At 38.4% G+C, this 17,752-nt stretch overlaps 3 protein-coding genes and 2 long non-coding RNA genes across 5 annotated transcripts in view; 2 read left to right on the top strand and 3 right to left on the bottom strand.

The window, feature by feature from the left end:
* LOC146673332 (uncharacterized) overlaps window positions 1-17,752 on the bottom strand; it is a 193,268-nt gene that overhangs the window by 91,386 nt on the left and 84,130 nt on the right. The window lies entirely within an intron of this gene.
* LOC146673334 (coxsackievirus and adenovirus receptor homolog) overlaps window positions 1-17,752 on the bottom strand; it is a 189,769-nt gene that overhangs the window by 22,038 nt on the left and 149,979 nt on the right. The gene's annotated exons all lie outside the window — the stretch shown is intronic.
* On the top strand, window positions 234-3,197 carry LOC146673335 (uncharacterized). Its single transcript, XR_014910472.1, has 4 exons — window positions 234-675; window positions 2,093-2,238; window positions 2,335-2,427; window positions 2,568-3,197. It is a non-coding gene; the product is annotated as an uncharacterized LOC146673335 (long non-coding RNA).
* On the bottom strand, window positions 11,441-14,726 carry LOC146673336 (sialoadhesin-like). The gene is made up of 7 exons (XM_085402647.1): window positions 14,651-14,726; window positions 13,924-14,187; window positions 13,599-13,844; window positions 13,336-13,512; window positions 13,092-13,187; window positions 12,199-12,280; window positions 11,441-11,815 (listed from the first exon to the last, which is right to left on the bottom strand). Exons 1-7 carry the CDS (start codon window positions 14,724-14,726, stop codon window positions 11,809-11,811), a joined length of 948 nt encoding a protein of 315 aa, XP_085258773.1. The 3' UTR covers window positions 11,441-11,808.
* On the top strand, window positions 15,342-17,163 carry LOC146673337 (uncharacterized). The gene is made up of 3 exons (XR_014910464.1): window positions 15,342-15,427; window positions 16,403-16,528; window positions 16,637-17,163. It is a non-coding gene; the product is annotated as an uncharacterized LOC146673337 (long non-coding RNA).

A 17,752-nucleotide genomic window follows, 5' to 3' on the forward strand; every position in this document is an offset into this window, starting at 1 on the left:
AAGCTTCAGCGACACCCCTTCTGTGTAGTGATGGGCAGATGAAGCCTCATGAAGCATTGAAGCTTTTCATCCAATTGGTTCATCCCAGCGCAAAGCTTCTTGAAGCTTTATTTGCTCTAGTAGGACACCTACTGGACGTAAAAATATTAGTTGGCATGAATTTGAAGAGTGTGGCCTTTTGCACATATTTATGCTGGCAGTATGGAAAATGATTATTTGCGGCAAAGTTCGAACCGCTTCCTGAACCAGTCACGTGGTACAGCCGGGCAGCGAGGCTTCGGACGTCATCATTTTCAGCTCCTCCCATAAATGAAGCAAGCCTCGATACGCGCTTCGCGGAAACGCCCCCTCCACTCGACACACGCTTCGAAGCCTCAATACAGAGCGTCACATCACCCCTGCTGTGGTCTATCCCCACAGTAGCCTCAGTGAAGCAAAAGCTTACTGCCGTGTTTTTCCCGAGGCAGAGTTGGACTGTGGAATTTTTTATGCTAAATTTGAGTTGGACTAGGTTTTTGCACCACCAGTGCGGAGCTGTTTCCTTCTTTGCACCAAGATTTAACAACGTGGTTTGCAGAACTGCTAGCAACACTAAAGAAGTGTTGACTGCTGTAAGCTAGCAAGGATGGTGTGCTGTCAAAATACTCAAGAATCTTCTGCTGAGGCCTGCAACAGGTTAGTTTAATTATTTTCTTTGTGTTCACGTGAGCTGACAAATGTACATGCGGTTATTGTTTAAGTAATCCCTCCTGCTTCACTGATTTATTACCACCTGGCTGAATGGGAAGGGTTTTTGTTGTGTGTCTGGGGATGCATCATCTCCTAGCTTAGGTAAACTATTTTGTTAAGCTATTTAGCATTGCTGGCTTAATAGGGGTTTTATTTTCTTGAGTCAACCACCCACATATTATTGTTGTTTTCTTTTGTGGTGTGTAGTTTATTTGTGGTAAATAAATGCCACCATTTTCCACTATTTTCCTATTTTATTCCTTTTACCACCACTTGATTAAATCCATGGCTGCAACATAAAAATTCTAATTTATTGATTAAGATAGACCTTCTAAGTTGCAAACTTAATTTTTTTGGGTTGTGTTGAATTAATAATGTTGGTAATTACATTAAATTAATTTTATATGTAATTTGAAATTCCAATGTTAGTGGGTTCAAAATAAAATTCAAGTTGTAATTACTTAAAGAAATTTAATAGATAACTTATTTTTTTTCCACTGTAACTTCTGATTTCAAATTCCTTCCCCTACCGACTTAACTACCACATGTAGCTAATGCTAGCCATTCTAAACTTTAGCACAGGAGAGGATAAGATTTATAAAGTTTCATTTGACAAAAGTCTTCAGCTAGAGAGTGCAACTGTGGCTAGGAAAAGCGTGGTTAAAGCTTTGCTACACAGTGCAATCTAATTTCGATCATAGGCTGATTTTGTTTTTCTTTTTACCAAAATTAGAAGCCTTTAAGCTGTGAACAGTTTTGTCAGAGGGATAACCTAGAGGCTTCTTTTTTCTGTCTGGCTCACCTATTTTATATCTTTATAAAACTTGCATGACCTATACGTAATATTACATTGATTTTGGTTAGTATTGTGATACAGCTTAAAGTAAGTATTGTTCTTGATCTTAAGAGTTGTAGCTATCTTTGTTTTGTTTTTTTTGTTTTTGTTTTTTTAAATCAGACTGTGTGAAATATTGTTAAATTCATTCCAATAGCATTATTCTGGCATAGGCTATGTGAATCTACTTAACATTAAGACTTTATGTAAGCAGTTAGTATAGTGTGATAATCTAGGGTCATTAGTGCTTTGTTAAGTTGGGACACAATTTTTACAAAATGTGCTGGGAGTGAACAATGTGTAAATTCGAAACCTCTGCAAAAACAGGGTTGCTAAAACATTAGAGATTACACCACGGTTATGGTGGGGAAGTCTCCCTTGTCTTCACCAAGATTGTTTTTGTTCCCTCAAAACTTGGGGTAGCCTTAGATCACTTCTATCCTCTTTAAATAATGTATTAGAGCATTCATTAATGCAGTATAGCTAATAGTCTGCAAGATTTAATTCTTCTGTTTGTGTGGTCTACAGATAAAGGAGGAGTTCAAGAGAATAACCACTGTAAGCCTTGAATGGCTACACTTGACCATTGCACCCCAAAACTGATGGATGTCATTTTATCAAGGGGAGGAGCTAAGGGAGGGAGAATCAGGCAGATCAAGGACATGCTGCTTGAGGTAGGACAACTATTTAGACTTTGGGTAGCTTTGAAATGCACTTTGTTGGCAGTCACCCATGTATTTTATACTCATACTTTATTTTTTCTTAAATAGCACAATACAATTGAAACACGCAGAGAAGTAGCCATCTGCTGCCTTATCACTTTCCTTGGAGAGAAGAAGGAGGACCTTTTCATGGAGTTTGGTGTAAGTAATTCAGCATTGTGTGTGTGTGTGTGTGTGTGTGTGTGTGTGTGTGTTCCATTGATCATCTGAATTCATTAAGATTCAGTAAGTATAAAAGTCTAATCTATAATTCACTAACCTATTTTTTTTTTTTTAAATAGGTTAGTGAATTAACCTATTAATTCCTTAACTTAAGGTTGGCCTTAAGTTAACACTGAAGAACTTAAGGCCAACCTTGAAAGGCAGGTGATGAAAACTGCCATCATCAGTGACCGGTACACCCCTAGATCTAACCATAAGACTGCAACCATTGTGGTGGAGGAAACAAAAATCATGGAGGGCCAGAATTTCCCAAGGTGCTGTGTTTTGCTCATGGGCATAATATATGCTCTCAATCTGAGCGAATGCAAGGATCTGAAATATACTTTTGAAATTGTTCAGAAGCTGTTCCTTGACCTTGATGGAACCATCATTATGTTAAAGATGTTGACTCTGTTTCAAAAATTGGTAACTGTTTTGAATCCTGTATGTGTAACATTGATCTTAAAGGTGTTTGCTGCATTGTGTAATAGAAAGATGCAAGATCTTGTTTGTTAGGCATTGAAAGTTAACATTTACTGAACACTTGCATGGAAGTATTACTGTAACAAAATGTTTTCTAAGTAGATTTTTTACCTATTGAACACATTTGTTTCTGTGGTGTTAAATACATAAAGGCATATTCTATAACTTGGCTGTGATGGTATAAATCTAAATTTCTGGTTTATTTTCACTTTTTAAATACAAAGTGTTGAAATGCCTACAGTTAAAAGATAAAGTTTTTTGATAAAAAAAATGTTGAATTAATTCCTTAAAAGCTATTACAATAAAAAAAATAAGAAAGCTAAAATGATGATAATAATGATGAAAATCAGCAACTTAATATTTTAAATAATGAACTTTAAAAAATTGTTTTTGTAATTGCTGTAATTAATTACATAACACTTAAAATCATTTTAAATAATGTGGAAAAAGCAATTGGAGGAACATAATTTTTATGAGTAAACAACTTAAAAATATGTTTTTAAGCTACCAAATATTACGTAAATGGTAATTAAAATCACCTTTGATTATGAAGGAAAAGTTAATTCCCCTAACTCAATATAGTTTGTTGGTTCAATCTAATTTCAACATAAGTTATCATAACTCAAAAAGAGTAATGGAAATTGTTGCCTTAATTTTTTTTTTTGTTGAGCTTAAACAATAATTTTTAGAGTGTAAGAGAGATATGAGATTAATAGTTTTAAAGATCACGCAATTGGCCAAGCTGCCTCACTCTGAACACACCTATTTGAGAGCGTGTGTGTTTTTGTTATTGATTGCTGTTAAAGAGACAAGAACCTGGGGTGATCAAATATCATGGCAAACCATGTAATAGTCAGGCTGGTCTACCATGTACATTTCATACTTTGCCTCTTCAAAATGTGAAATGTACACCCATGCAGAAGTTCCAGTAAGTTGCTGTAACAGCAGAGGTAGGCATTTCATTTCAAGCCAGTACAAAAATAATCATGAAAACAGACATTATAACACATTTACATGTATATACATATTATCCTCCTAACTTAATTGTTTCCAGTTATCAAGGTCCCTACCTGACTTCATCGCTTTAAATAAACCATCTTCACTGCTGGTAACTTCTGCATGCATGTCCATTTCATGTTTCGAAGAGGCAAAGCGTGAAATGGATACAGTGGACTGGCATGTCTATTTCACATTTAGTCATGATACTGGGTTGCAAAGGCAGCTTGAAAGCGTGGACACAAACACACCAGTTCAAATCGTTGTGGGGTGCATCGACTTCAGGTGTAGTTAAATTTCTCAGGCGATGGACATGTAAAATTTAACTCTAAGACATCATTATATGAGTTAATCAAAAAGTTAAAATCTTTATGTAATATTTTTTCAATTTATTTTTATTTTTTTATTATTATTTTAAAAGGTATTGATTGGTTTATAAAGACAAATTATTTGTTTGGGTATATTATTTAACAGGTTGATTTTTGTACATTTATAATCTGAGTTAAATTTCAATAAAGGTTCAGCCAGTGTGGTTAATATTAAAATTGTTATAAGATCACTGCAAACAACAGAACATTTGTGGTATCTGCTTTACATTGAATCCAACACTAAAGCTAGTTTGGTCAAAACTGGGGGACCAGGTTTTGGAGACAGTATAGAGCAGTTAGACCACAGATAAAAATACAAAGATGCAAAGATTAACATATGTATGTAACCTTTGTAAGTAGCGTTTGCTTTTCAGTCTTCTTTCCTAACACTGCTACTGAGAAACAACAACCGCTGTAACTAGTTGAAGGTGCACGACAACAGATCTTTTTTGGTTTTCTGCTTTTCATCTAACCCACCACTCAACCTAGTTCGATCAAAACTGGGGTACCAAGCAGTACAGAGCAGTTAGAGCGCAGCTAAAAAGACTGTGTGAAGATTAACACATGTATGTAACTTTTGTAAATAGCTGAAGCTTTTCATGGTCTTTGCATTTCTCAACACTTCTGCTGAGAAACAACAGCTACCCTAACTAGTTGAGGGTGCACGACCACAGATCTGACACCTTTTTCAGTGCAAACTGATGCTTCACCACAGGGCAAGTTCTCACGATATGAACTCTGTGCTTGGCCAAACCAGAACAGAGAAGTGTCATCAGCTTCAGACTACAGGAAGGAGCTGCTGTGGTTTTACATGCAGAACATTTTTAGGTAGTTTAAAAAGGACAAACTCCCTTTTGACAAGAAGAAAACTTCAGCAGAGCCAGGCACAGGGAGAGCAGCCATCACCTGTGACTGGTTGGAGTGAGGGGAGGAAGACATTGTTAAGGACACGCTGTAGAGCTAAAGCAGACACATGTGAGCCTAATTTGTTCAGTTGTAGCACTGTGAAAAGTTATAACACACCTGACATCTATATAAAACAGAACTGTGGCTGAGTCGATGTTATTAGTAAAGAAACAGAAACATCAAGAAAAGAGTATGTGGTGGATGTCTTTGTCTGTGTTTTCAGCAGCTCACTCTGAGTTGTTTGTGAGAAAGGTGGATGTCAAAACAATTGAAGCTACGTCAGAGTCCTGACCCATGGGTGCATGAAGGCAAGTCCTTAACCTACTATGATAGAATTTAACAAATATCTGAGGACAGGAATTATAGTAAAGAAATGGACAATAGAAACAATCAGAAAGGGTAAAGGTGAAAAAAAAAAAGAACAATGCACATTTGGGCAGGTTTCACAGTTTGGAATATGCGAGTTGTTTATGCTCACTTAGTTGTTCAGGAAAAGTCAGTGATGAGAATTTGCTGAATATCTTTATTTTATGTTCCAAAGAAAGAAATCTGCCTGTATGTTATAGATTGAGTCTAATGTATATAACCTCAGGTCTGCATTTTGCACGACTGACCATCAAATCCTGATTAAAAGGTGGTGGTATTATTTGTAATTTAGCCACAGCTTAAAATTTCTTTCAATTTTTAAATTTCTATTGTCTAATGTCAGACAGACATATCACCACAGACAGGAGAAGAGCAGCTGTACCTCTCATCTGTGATATAATCTCAGGTCTGCATTTTACACGACTGACCATCAAATCCTGATTAAAAGGTGGTGGTATTATTTGTAATTTAGCCACAGCTTAAAATTTTTTATTGTCAGACAGACAGGAGACCAATAAGAGCAGCTGTACCTCTCATCTGTGATCTGGTTTTCTTGTCTTTGATGATGATTCGACCATAACTGATGTCTTCTGTTCTCACTGCTGAGTAGATTACTGCTGCATCACTGTCTGCACAATAAAACACACAAATTGTTGGTCTAACATAAATATGAAACAGTAAAGTCATTTAAACTTTGAGTAAAGCTACATATGTTAAACTGAGTTAAGCTAATTATAAAAGGAAATTATGAATAAAACTATAGTAAGTTTACTTAATGAGAATATGAATTATTTATTTCTAACGCCTGATAGAGAAACACCTGCAGGTGACTTTAAAAACAATCATAAACAGGAAACTGTACGACTGCAGAGGTGTTAGCTTGTGTTAACCACAGACAACAACACCTGCTTCATAATATCCTCATAGAAATCTTTTCATGAGACATAAAATCTCTATGAATATAATCAGAACTTAAAAGTATTTTATAAAATTGGAGCTGAATAAACACAAATAAATAACCAACAAAGGACCTCAAATTACCGTTGTTTTGTTTTTTTGGATGTTGATGAGTTGATATTTTGACATCACTGTACAAGATGTCATCTGTGAGGCCATTTTCCACAGCTTCATCTAGTGAAATTATTAAAATTAAGAAAATATTTACAATCACAACATTTTACAGTGAAGAGTCCAAATAAAAACAAAAAATAAACGGTTTTACATTTTTAATGTGAAATTAAAATTTTAAAAATCATCAAATCATAATAAACATAATAAACATAAATAGCATAACACATGGATTTACATAACCACATATATTGAAAAGTCTGAGTGTCACCTTCAGGTTTCCTGTGAACACATCGTCTCACCAGCAGAACCAGTAACACCAGTAGAACCACAACACAGACTGATCCAACAGATGACAACACAAAGAGTACAGGAGGAGAGAGTGATGGAGGAGAGGTGGATGTAGGTGGAGGTGTGGATGTAGGTGGAGGTGTGGTGGTGTGTTCGTCTAAAATAAAGCAAACACAGTCATTAAGTTGTCGTCACATTGTGAATGTTGAAAGCTGCAGAAACACAGACAGGTGAGTGTGTCACCTGTGACAGTGATCCAGCTGGATGGAGACTCTCCATGACCGCTGATGTCACACTTGTAGAGGCCTTCATCAGACCTGGAAACATGCTGGATGGTCATGTGACCTGTAGGCTGCTTCCTGATGAGGGAGCCATCTTTATAGAAAGCAGCTGGGAGGTTGGAGGGAGTGGTCTCTGTTTTACAGAGCAGAGTGACGTCATCTCCCTCCATCACAGGGAGGACAGGACTCTGCAGGATCACTGATCCACCTCAACACAGAGACAAACTACAGCATTTCATCCATTTACACACAGCTTCATCAACACTAACTCCACACACTCAGCTTACCAGTGACTGTCAGGTTAACCATGTTACTGATGGGACCCTCTCTGGACTCACACCAGTAAACTCCACTGTCATGCTGTTTCATTATACTGATGTTACATGAAGAACCACCACCTTCTCCCCACCCATCTCCACACTGAGTCCTCTGTCGTTTGCTTGTGTTTCTCCTCAGAGTCCATCCAGCAGAGCTGTCGTCCTCCTCACAGCTCAGAGACACAAAGTCTCCTTCAAAGAACTGAGAGCTGCTGGGACTCACAGTCAGACGAGCTGTGAGGGTTAAAATGAAAAACTGATGATCACGTCTTTGAGATCTTTACTGAAAGTTTTAATCCAAATGTGTGAAACCTGTCAGAGTTGATCAGGTTTAAACTGTGACAGAAGAAGGTTACTGACCTTGGTTTGTTGTGCAGCTCAGCAGTGAGATCAGAACTAAAGAGAAATGACACTCAGGTTGATTTGAGGTGAACATAACGAACAACTCCACACAAACAGCTGACAAACACACACATTCCTCTCTCCCTGACAAAAGAATAAATAAAAAGTGCCTGAAGCTAAAATACATCTGGTAGAATCAATCCTTCAATTTTCTTTACCAATTTTTAAAATTAGGGAATCTATCTCAGCTTCTTTAACATGACTACAGGTAATTACAGAGTAACACAGACGGACTAACAGTCACACCTACAGCCAGTTCAGAATCACCAGTTAACCAAACATGTCTTTGGACTGTGGGGGAAAACAGACAGAGACACTGCAGCTCTGTGACACTTCTATTATTAGATATAATGTATACTCTGTTCATTACCAAATCTCACAACATCTAAAATTTTTTGGAGAAACTTCGTTACTGACATGAAAGTATTGAGACTGTTTTGTCTTTTTGATTCTCCTCTACCCCAGTTTTTATGTAAAATCAACACTCACTAATTATCATGCACAGTGACTAAACTTTGACTATACACACAACCGCTACATTTAAATAACACAGCAAGGTCATGTGTCCACTGTCCAGCTGTGTTGATATAATGAGTGAATGATTTGATCTTTTCACTGTTTCCCACTAAGGGAAAAGACTAAGAGTTGAGATGACCTGTTGTTTCAATCTCTATGTTAACAAACTTGAATAAAATTTTGTTTCCTTACTTAAAATGTTTTATATATGTTCATGTTTAAGTTTATTTTTTTAAGGCAGTTTAAAAGTTTAAGTTTTACTTGCAGTCTTCTCCTCCATCATCAGTTATCAGGAGAGCAGACAGTCAAAGTACAAGAATTCACACAAACACAGAGATTCTACTTACAGAGCAGACACAGCACAGATGTTTCCTTCATCGTCCTTCTCACTCATTTGAGCTTTTTTTCATTTCTGTCACTGACACCAAGTAAAGCCCGCCCTCTTCCTCTGAGCACCAGCTTTCTATTGGTTCAAAGAAAGTGGTGGGGCACTCACTTTTATTTATTACTTTGTTTAAAGATGCGAGTGTTAAAAATAATTAAAAATAAAAAATAAGTATAAGAACATCGTAGTGCCTTATGAATGAAAAAAAATACAAATTAAAAAAAACAGTGTCATATTATTTACTTGGCATGAAATGACTAACATGGCTTCTTTTTTACAGGGCATGGAAGAACGTGCCATCAGTGAGACTGTTGAAGACACCACTGTTTGAATTTATCTTCTTAAAGAGCAAGCTTCAGCAGATGAACAAGAGTTGTCCTTGCAGGCATCAGGGTGGCGAAGAATTTGGATAATGTAGCATTTGCTGTGATAATGCTATTTGGACTCATGTATGCATTAAACCTTGCCTACCCTGCTGACCTTCGCTACAACGTTGACATTTTCCAGAAGGTTTTCATAAGTCACTTGAATTGGCAACATCAGCCTTTTGGTAATAACATAGATGGACTGGAAAACTGACAGCTTCAAGTTTACATTGAGCTCTCTCTTCACCACAACGGACCGGTACAGCCTCCACATCAATACATATGTCAATGTCACGCTTAGGTCCCCCTTCACACTCAAACTTCACTCAGGGCAGGAACTTGTCCTGGATTGCCCACTTCATGCTTTTACTGCTGAGAATTAAGCCCTTAGATTCTAGGTGCTAATTTTCATTCTTGCTGCTTAACACCACATTAATTAGAGTTAACAAAAGCAAAGCTGATATCCTAAGGCAACTAAAGTGGAGACGCTCCACTTCCTGGCTATGCCTTGATTTCCGTACCATTAAAATTATGAACAGAATTTGTGAAAAAAGGCAGCCATTACAGAGTCCAACATGGACCGGAAGAGAGCAATATGAGCAAATTCACATACACCCTTGGATATTTTTTTAAGGATGAAGAGCTCCAGTGTTCCACAACCAGGATGAAGACTGCATTGTTCATCTCCACTCTGAGATTCAACTAACAGACAGACATTCCTCTGCAGTACCCCGACATAGACGAAGTTAGGGAGGTGGAAAACTATGTGTTGGACGGCACTCTCTGGTGCCCATCTGCCAATCCACAGGCATCACCCAAGACCTCCACAGAATGTTGCAGAAAGATCAATCAAGACTGCAACAGAACATCCAGAGTTTTAAAGAATTCAGAGCACACCTTGTCCTCCTCACAAGCTCTTCCACCAAGCAGTTGCATAACTAGAACAGTGACCTTAACCCACTGATAAGCACAATCACTGGACACTGCTTCCATAGTCTCAGTACTCAGGGATCAGTCCGCCAGCGTTTCCACCCTTTGCCATGGATGAATGCCCGGCCATGAGGCACTCACCCACCGGTACCCTCCACAGGGCAAGGTAACCCTATCCTGGACAGGGTTAAAAGTTCCCTAGATCTTTCACTCATAGGGGTCTTCAATCACTCTTTGTCTGATCCCTCTCCAAGGGGCAGTCAATTTTACGTAAGAGAACCTAACAAGAGGGAAAACGCCCCCTGACAACATAGCCCGTGGGACATACTGATCCCTCCACTATGATAGAGTTGTGATTCAATGAGGGGCATTTAGAAATATTTCTTAATAATTCCTCTTTTTCTTGTATATTTTCCATTCATGATCAAATAATGAATTGCTGCATGAATGTTTAATAAGGCAGCTATGTTGGGCGAGTAGGTTAATCTTTGATGTCTAGTTTTTCATCTCCCAAGAATGTAATTCAACAGATCTCAGTGGGATATATACTGAACTTAGGGATAGAATCCAAACATCAATCCTTTCCAAGTAGTTTCAATTCAATACCAATATTAGGGGCAGTGTCAATACTATTGAGCTTGAGCTCTCCTGTAACAGTCATTACTCCAGTAAATTGCAGCAGATTTTAAGTGGTACTTATTGTTTTATAAAGCTTCACTGAGGTGTAACACAAGGGTCTCTGAGCTGATTCAGGAGATAAGCCTGCCGTGTCCGGTCTGAGTCACATGTTCATCAGTTTGTAGTTCATCTCTAAACTCTTCAGCTCTCTGGCTTCATGTTAAAGCTCTGAGTGTTACACTTTGAATGTTCCCAGATGGAGGAATGATAAATGGACACTCAGTGACTTTCTAGTCCAAGTTAACACAATTAGATTACTTTATTTTTTGTTTAGCAGACAAAAGTTTCAAATGTGAAGTTTGTAGTCAATAATAAAGATAAAGGTAAAGACTCACTTAAGAAGAATGTTTAGGCTGTTATTTGTATTTTAACATTGATAAGTTAATTAACGAAAATAAAATGTTCTGCCATGAAAGCAGCTGCTGGCTGGTTTCAGTGTGATTTAAAACAAAGCTCTTTGCGTTATCATTAACAAACACTAAATCGTTTCTGCTGCTGTGGTTTAATGCTTCTTTTTTTCTTTTTAGCCACAACCAAACCGGAAGAAGTCAAATTTTCCATCTGACATCTTAGTGAGACCCACAAAACCACACGTGGAAAATAAGAAAGAATAAAATTTTATTAAAGCAGAGAAACTAAATTGTTGCTGGGGAAATACAAACGATGGTCTGAGACATATTTTGAATATAAATAACAGGGAACTTACTGTGGCCATAAGAAACATTAACACATTTATATTTTCATTGTTGATTTTGCAGGAAAAACACTTTTAAAACTCCAGTTAAAAATACATATTTGTGATTTTTGAATTGTAATATTCTAAATGAGAAAAAGACAAAGAAAAATAACAGCATGTGGATGTCCTCTGGTCTGAGGTGCTGGGGGGACCAGTTAGAGACCAGCAGCTGGACGTCAGTGGTTGGACTGGTGGACTACTTCAGTGAAGAGTAGACGACGTCTGGCTCTGGTTTAAAGTCTGAACACAAACACACAATTTTAAGATTTTTTTTGTTGATTGTTACACAAATTTGGAAACTAGGGGGCGGTTGCTTTTTGAGGGACATTAGTTGAAAAGGATTCTGGGAAATGTCAAATGTTCCTGGTGGTTTTTCTACAGTGAATATCTCAACCCCTAAATTATGTCAGGCTGCATAATTAATGCTGAAACATAAACAAGGGTAACATTAGTCTGTGAACGAAGCCGCAGCAGAGCTGTTGGGACTTGAATCTGTTTTTAGCACGAGGCTTTCAAATTGTATGAAAGTTACAGCTGCAGAGTAGCAGCTTTTAGGAAAGTTGTTCCACTGATCATCAGCTAGCTTGCATGTGTCTACAGTTAAAGATACAGAGTAGCTGTACCTGGGTCTCCTTGGTCTGATGGTTGTTTGTTTCATGACTTCTTCAGTTCTCACAGCTGGAGAAATTGCAGCTAGATCAGCGTCTGCAGAATAAAACACATTAAGGTTACTGAAGATAAAACTGCAACAGTACTGGTTTTTGGTTATTTGTAATGTTCCATTATAAAGGGACTTTGGGATGATTGTTATACACAACAACACCTTTTTACAGACTTATAAATACCTGTGATACACAAAGTGACCACGAAGAACTACTTCTGTGATATGAATGTATGCTTTCTTTCAGTGCAGTCTGACACCTTTAACCACAGAGCAAACATGTTCTCACAACATGAACACTCTCATTGGCCAGATCGGAACACACTGCAGTGAGAAGTCTCATCAGCTTCAGGCTACAACTACAGTTAACTAAAATCATCTTCAAGATGAATGTTCAACATGTCAGAATGCTACAGAAACTCCAAAATTAGGTTTTATTGAAATACTTTTTCAAAATATGTCTCCACGATCCTTCGTATTTTAAAATGAGCAGCTCTGTGCTGAAACAGCTGCAGCTGAAGTGTTTCTTTCTATCAGAAACAGGATGCTGGACGACTGCAGAGCTGTTAGCTTCAGTTAACCACAGACCACAAACACACAGTCCAGCTCACAGTTAAATATATTTAAGTTAAACTTAAATATTGTGATTTTAGGTTTTGATCAGGCAAAAATTTTTAAACTTCTGATAATCCCTCTGATTCTACATGTCCTCATAATCAATCAAAGTCAGCAACAGTCTTCATGACTATAACATAATACACAACTATTCTATTTTCACAATGTAAAGCTGCACAAAAGTCCTTCTAGAAGCAAATTTAACATCTCAGTTATGTTGTATATGTTTCAAAGTACTACCTCTGTTTTGTGTGATTGGCTGTTGATAATTTGGTGTTTTGACAAAAGAGTACATGACATGAGTGATGATTTCATCTTCTTCAGTTTCTTCTTGATCTGTTGAAATGATCCAAAATAAACAATAATATAAGTTAAATAGCTAAAAAAAGATCACATTCAAGAAAGTTACTGTGATCATAATTAATGTGAACTTTATTCTAGTAAACAAACTCAGACGTGAAAGATCAGGAAGTCTGAGTCTCACCTTCAGGTTTCCTATAAACACATCGTCTCACCAGCAGAACCAGTAACACCAGTAGAACCACAACACAGACTAATTCAACACATGACAACACAGCGAGAACAGGAGGAGAGAGTGATGGAGGAGAAGTGGATGTAGGTAGAGGTGTGGATGTAGGTGGAGGAGTGGTGGTGTGTTCCCCTATAATAAAGCAAACACAGTCATTAAGTTGTCGTCACATTGTTAATGTTGAAAGCTGCAGAAACACAGACAGGTGAGTGTGTCACCTGTGACAGTGATCCAGCTGGATGGAGACTCTCCATGACCGCTGATGTCACACTTGTAGAGGCCTTCATCAGACCTGGAAACATGCTGGATGGTCATGTGACCTGTAGGCTGCTTCCTGATGAGGGAGCCATCTTTATAGAAAGCAGCTGGGAGGTTGGAGGGAGTGGTCTTTGTTTTACAGAGCAGAGTGACGTCATCTCCCTCCATCACAGGGAGGACAGGACTCTGCAGGATCACTGATCCACCTCAACACAGAGACAAACTACAGCATTTCATCCATTTACACACAGCTTCATCAACACTAACTCCACACACTCAGCTTACCAGTGACTGTCAGGTTAACCATGTTACTGATGGGACCCTCTCTGGACTCACACCAGTAAACTCCACTGTCATGAGACATCATAGTGATGGTACAGGAAGAACCAGCTGGTTTTCCCCACCCATCTGTTCCACACTGACTCCTCTGTTGTTTGCTTGTGTTTCTCCTCAGAGTCCATCCAGCAGAGCTGTCGTCCTCCTCACAGCTCAGAGACACAAAGTCTCCTTTAAAGAACTGAGAGCTGCTGGGACTCACAGTCAGACGAGCTGTGAGGGTTACAATGAAAAAAATGATGATCTGTTAGATTTCATTTATTTTATTTCTGAGATTTTACATCTGCAAACATGAAGTCTATCCATCCATCCTCTTCCGCGTATCCAGGGCTGGGTCGCAGAGGCAGCAGCCTAAGCAGAGAAGCCCAGACCTCCCTCTCCCCACCCACCTCCTCCAGCTTATCTTGGGAAACACAAGGTGTCACTGGGCCAGCTGACAGATACAATCTCTTCAGTGTCCTGGGTCTGCCCCGGGCCTCTTCCCTGTGGGACATGCCCAGAACACCTCACCCAGGATGCATCCTTGTCAGTGTGGATGCTTCAAGTGTGGCAACACCTTGAGGTGTTATATTAACATATGAAGCGCATGAAGTTTGCGTTGACAAACATGAACCCAATCAGGTCATATCAGTGAGCATTTCTCAGGTTTAAACTGTGACAGAAGAAGGTTACTGACCTTGGTTTGTTGTGCAGCTCAGCAGTGAGATCAGAACTAAAGAGAAATGACACTCAGGTTGATTTGAGGTGAACATAAAGAACAACTTCCAACAGCACTCTCTGCCAGTTGAGTGTATTTAAAAAAATTTTTTCCTTTATAAATGATTAATCCTCACATCAAATATTGACTTAAATTTAATTCAGTTCAATTTTATTTTGTTTAAAATGCCAAATTTTAAAGCTGAAAGTTCTTTGCTGAGAAACCCCTCAAATCAGAGAACTCCCCATGACCGCGCAATTTGGATACACTGGAAGGAAAAAAAAAGCTTAAATAAGGAAAATAGAGAGAACTAGGATCTGGGAGTTGTGGTAATGAAGACAAAATAAAGGAAATGGCATAAAACAGATGTTTAATATGTCCCAATTCGGGGGACCCAGACTTTGCGGTCTACATGGACCAGGTCCTTCGAAATGGGACAGCCTAGCCTTTAGATATGCATCACTACTGTCTTGGTGGAGTTTAATGAACTCGGCTGTCTGCTCCTTGCTCACTAAAATATAACAGGACACTGGAGTATATTCTCCAGCATCTCACACTTCTGTTTAAAATGTTTTCTGTTTGACGTTTATTCAGCTGTGTGAAAACTAGAACTTTAATCTCAGCCAAATTACTCGGGAACAAATAAAACACTAAAAAAACACGGGCGGGCTTTACTTGGTGTCAGTGACAGAAATGAAAAAAAGCTCAAATGAGTGAGAAGGACGATGAAGGAAACATCTGTGCTGTGTCTGCTCTGTAAGTAGAATCTCTGTGTTTGTTTGAATTCTTGGACTTTGACTGTCTGCTCTCCTGATAACTGATGATGGAGGAGAAGACATGATTTGCTCTGTAGGACTAAGGGTGTACATGCAGGTCTGGGTTTTCTGTACAACGAAGGTGGTTCCCTTCTTACTGGGGTGAGTCGCCATGGTGACTTGTGCTGTAGGGCAGGTTGTCATCCAGATGAAAGATCAAGAAACAGCTTTTTAATCGATCGATTTAATTTCGTTTTGGGACAAACTGCAGAGATTTCCACGTCTCCTTTGTCAGGCTGTGGGACAGAAAGTGTTTAAAGTTTCAGAGCTCTAATGTGCAGCTGTCACCCTAATAATACTCACTTCTTTTGCCTTACATCTTTCTGTGTGAGCAAATGTCTCCATCCAAGGTTGGGTCGGGTCACTTATGTGAGACGTGTCCCCATGCAGTCCTCCACAATCCTGACTGCGTGGTGCTAGAAGTGGATGTTGACTGGTTGATAAGTGGGCGAGGATAGCACAAGGTGGTGATTTCATACCTGCCGATTTCTAATCGGCTCCAGAATAGGTTATGTTCACAGCACAAGTTACCATGGTGATATTATGGTAGTCTTTACCTTATTATAGCCTTATAAAGCCCACTGATGCAATTGTTGTTATGATCTGGTACTATACACACTGGAAGTGTGTTTGGGGTCACTCTCCTATCAAACAGGCCCCAGGAGAGTTTGAGGACTTGACTTTAATTCTGCTTTGTTTGTCAGCTTGACAGAATGGAGACTGACACTGATGTTTATTTTTAGTATCTGAAAAGAAAATATAATCTTAATATAAATAAAACTTAAATGACTAATAAAATGTGTGTATGTCTGTCTTTTTCTCCGTGTTTATTTTGCCATTTCGGTTGCTTCCTTGTACTTTTACTTTAAGATGAATCATTTCAATTAACCTCAATAATTATAATAAATTCTTACAGGTGGTCCAATGTTTCTGGATTACCCACAGCCCCCTCTGTCTGCATAAAAGCAGTGCTGGAACACTGGTGTACCATGGCCACGTGAGCATCAGGGGAACAGCATTGTCCTTGTTGCTACAGAAAATGGTGAGAAAAAGTAATTAACAATGGAGGAGAGACAGACCATCATAACACTTAGATGTAGGTCTTGTAGTCTGATGAATTATAATCTGAAATCTTCGGTTCATCACGCAGGATCTGTGTACGCCATCGAGTAGGCGAAAGAATGGTTACACAGCATTCTGCAGCGCCATGCAGTACCCTCTGGTAAGCTTGAAAATATGGAGTGGCCAGCACGGTCTCCAGACTTAAACCCCATCAAGCTGGTTTGGGATGAACTGGACCAAAGAGTGAAAGCAAAGCAACCTACAAGTGTCAAACATTGTAGAAAGAACACCATGACTGTGTTCAGCTGTTATATCTGCCAAAGGTGGCTACTTTGAGAAGTTGAGAATACATTTGTCTTTAAATTGATTCTGATTTCTTTTTTAACTCCAATTGCTTATTTGTACTGTACTTTCATTTCAGAGTACAATGAGACATTAAACTGGATAATTTCCAATAAGCTCTGATGAAGCTGGATTGACTAAAGTTATTGATTGTGTCGTGTTTCCATGTGTTCAGTAACTTTACTGTTATTTGTATTTTGTTTCTAAGTGCTGTCGTCTTCACAGCAGTGATCTGGTTTCTCTGCAGTTTCAATAAACTTTGGTCTCACTTGATCTTCTGTTTGTTTCACAAAGATGTCTGATGGACAACCTGAGTTGTTGTGATGAACCCAAAACACTTCAGTTTTCTTCAAAGCAGATAAAGTTCATGTGAGCCACAGACAGCAGGAACGATTTCACACATGAATCTTAGTTTCTGTGAAGTTTGTCTGTTGACAGCAGAGCTGATTTGATTGTAACTCATTTAATGGACAAAATAATTTTCAGGTACAGCTGCACTCAGCTTTTTCTGTATCTACATGATGGATCATTGTTCATTATAAAATATGATGTGAAAATTTAACCCTGTTTTATAAAATGTTTAACAACAAGTTTGCTTGAAGGGGAAAAAACCACAGGATACAACTTTGCAAAGAGACTTTGACTTTGTTATAATCTATTCTAACTCTTATTTTAATAGATGCATGTCGAATTTCCCAGAGGAACCCACCCGAGGGATTAATAAAGTTCTGTCTTATCTTATCTCTTATCTTATATCAAGATTTGGTGATATGAGGGAAACTCCATTAATAAACGGTCTTCATGTACAGTGTGTTGGAGTTTCTGCATACTGATGAAACTGTCTTTAAAAGAAAACTGACAA

Source organism: Rhamphochromis longiceps, linkage group LG3 (assembly GCF_057381845.1).
Source record: "Rhamphochromis longiceps isolate RC_006_pf linkage group LG3, R_longiceps_female_GT1.1, whole genome shotgun sequence".
Lineage (NCBI taxonomy): Eukaryota > Metazoa > Chordata > Actinopteri > Cichliformes > Cichlidae > Rhamphochromis > Rhamphochromis longiceps.

Excerpts from the sequence above, each read along its gene's own strand:
- LOC146673336 (XM_085402647.1), bottom strand. The coding sequence starts at position 14,726 with ATGTTCACCTCAAATCAACCTGAGTGTCATTTCTCTTTAGTTCTGATC. Across the intron at positions 13,513-13,598 it reads CAGCTGGATCACTGTCACAG|GGGAACACACCACCACTCCT; the intron begins GTGACACACTCA and ends GCTTTATTATAG. Across the intron at positions 13,188-13,335 it reads TGTTTATAGGAAACCTGAAG|ATCAAGAAGAAACTGAAGAA; the intron begins GTGAGACTCAGA and ends TCATTTCAACAG.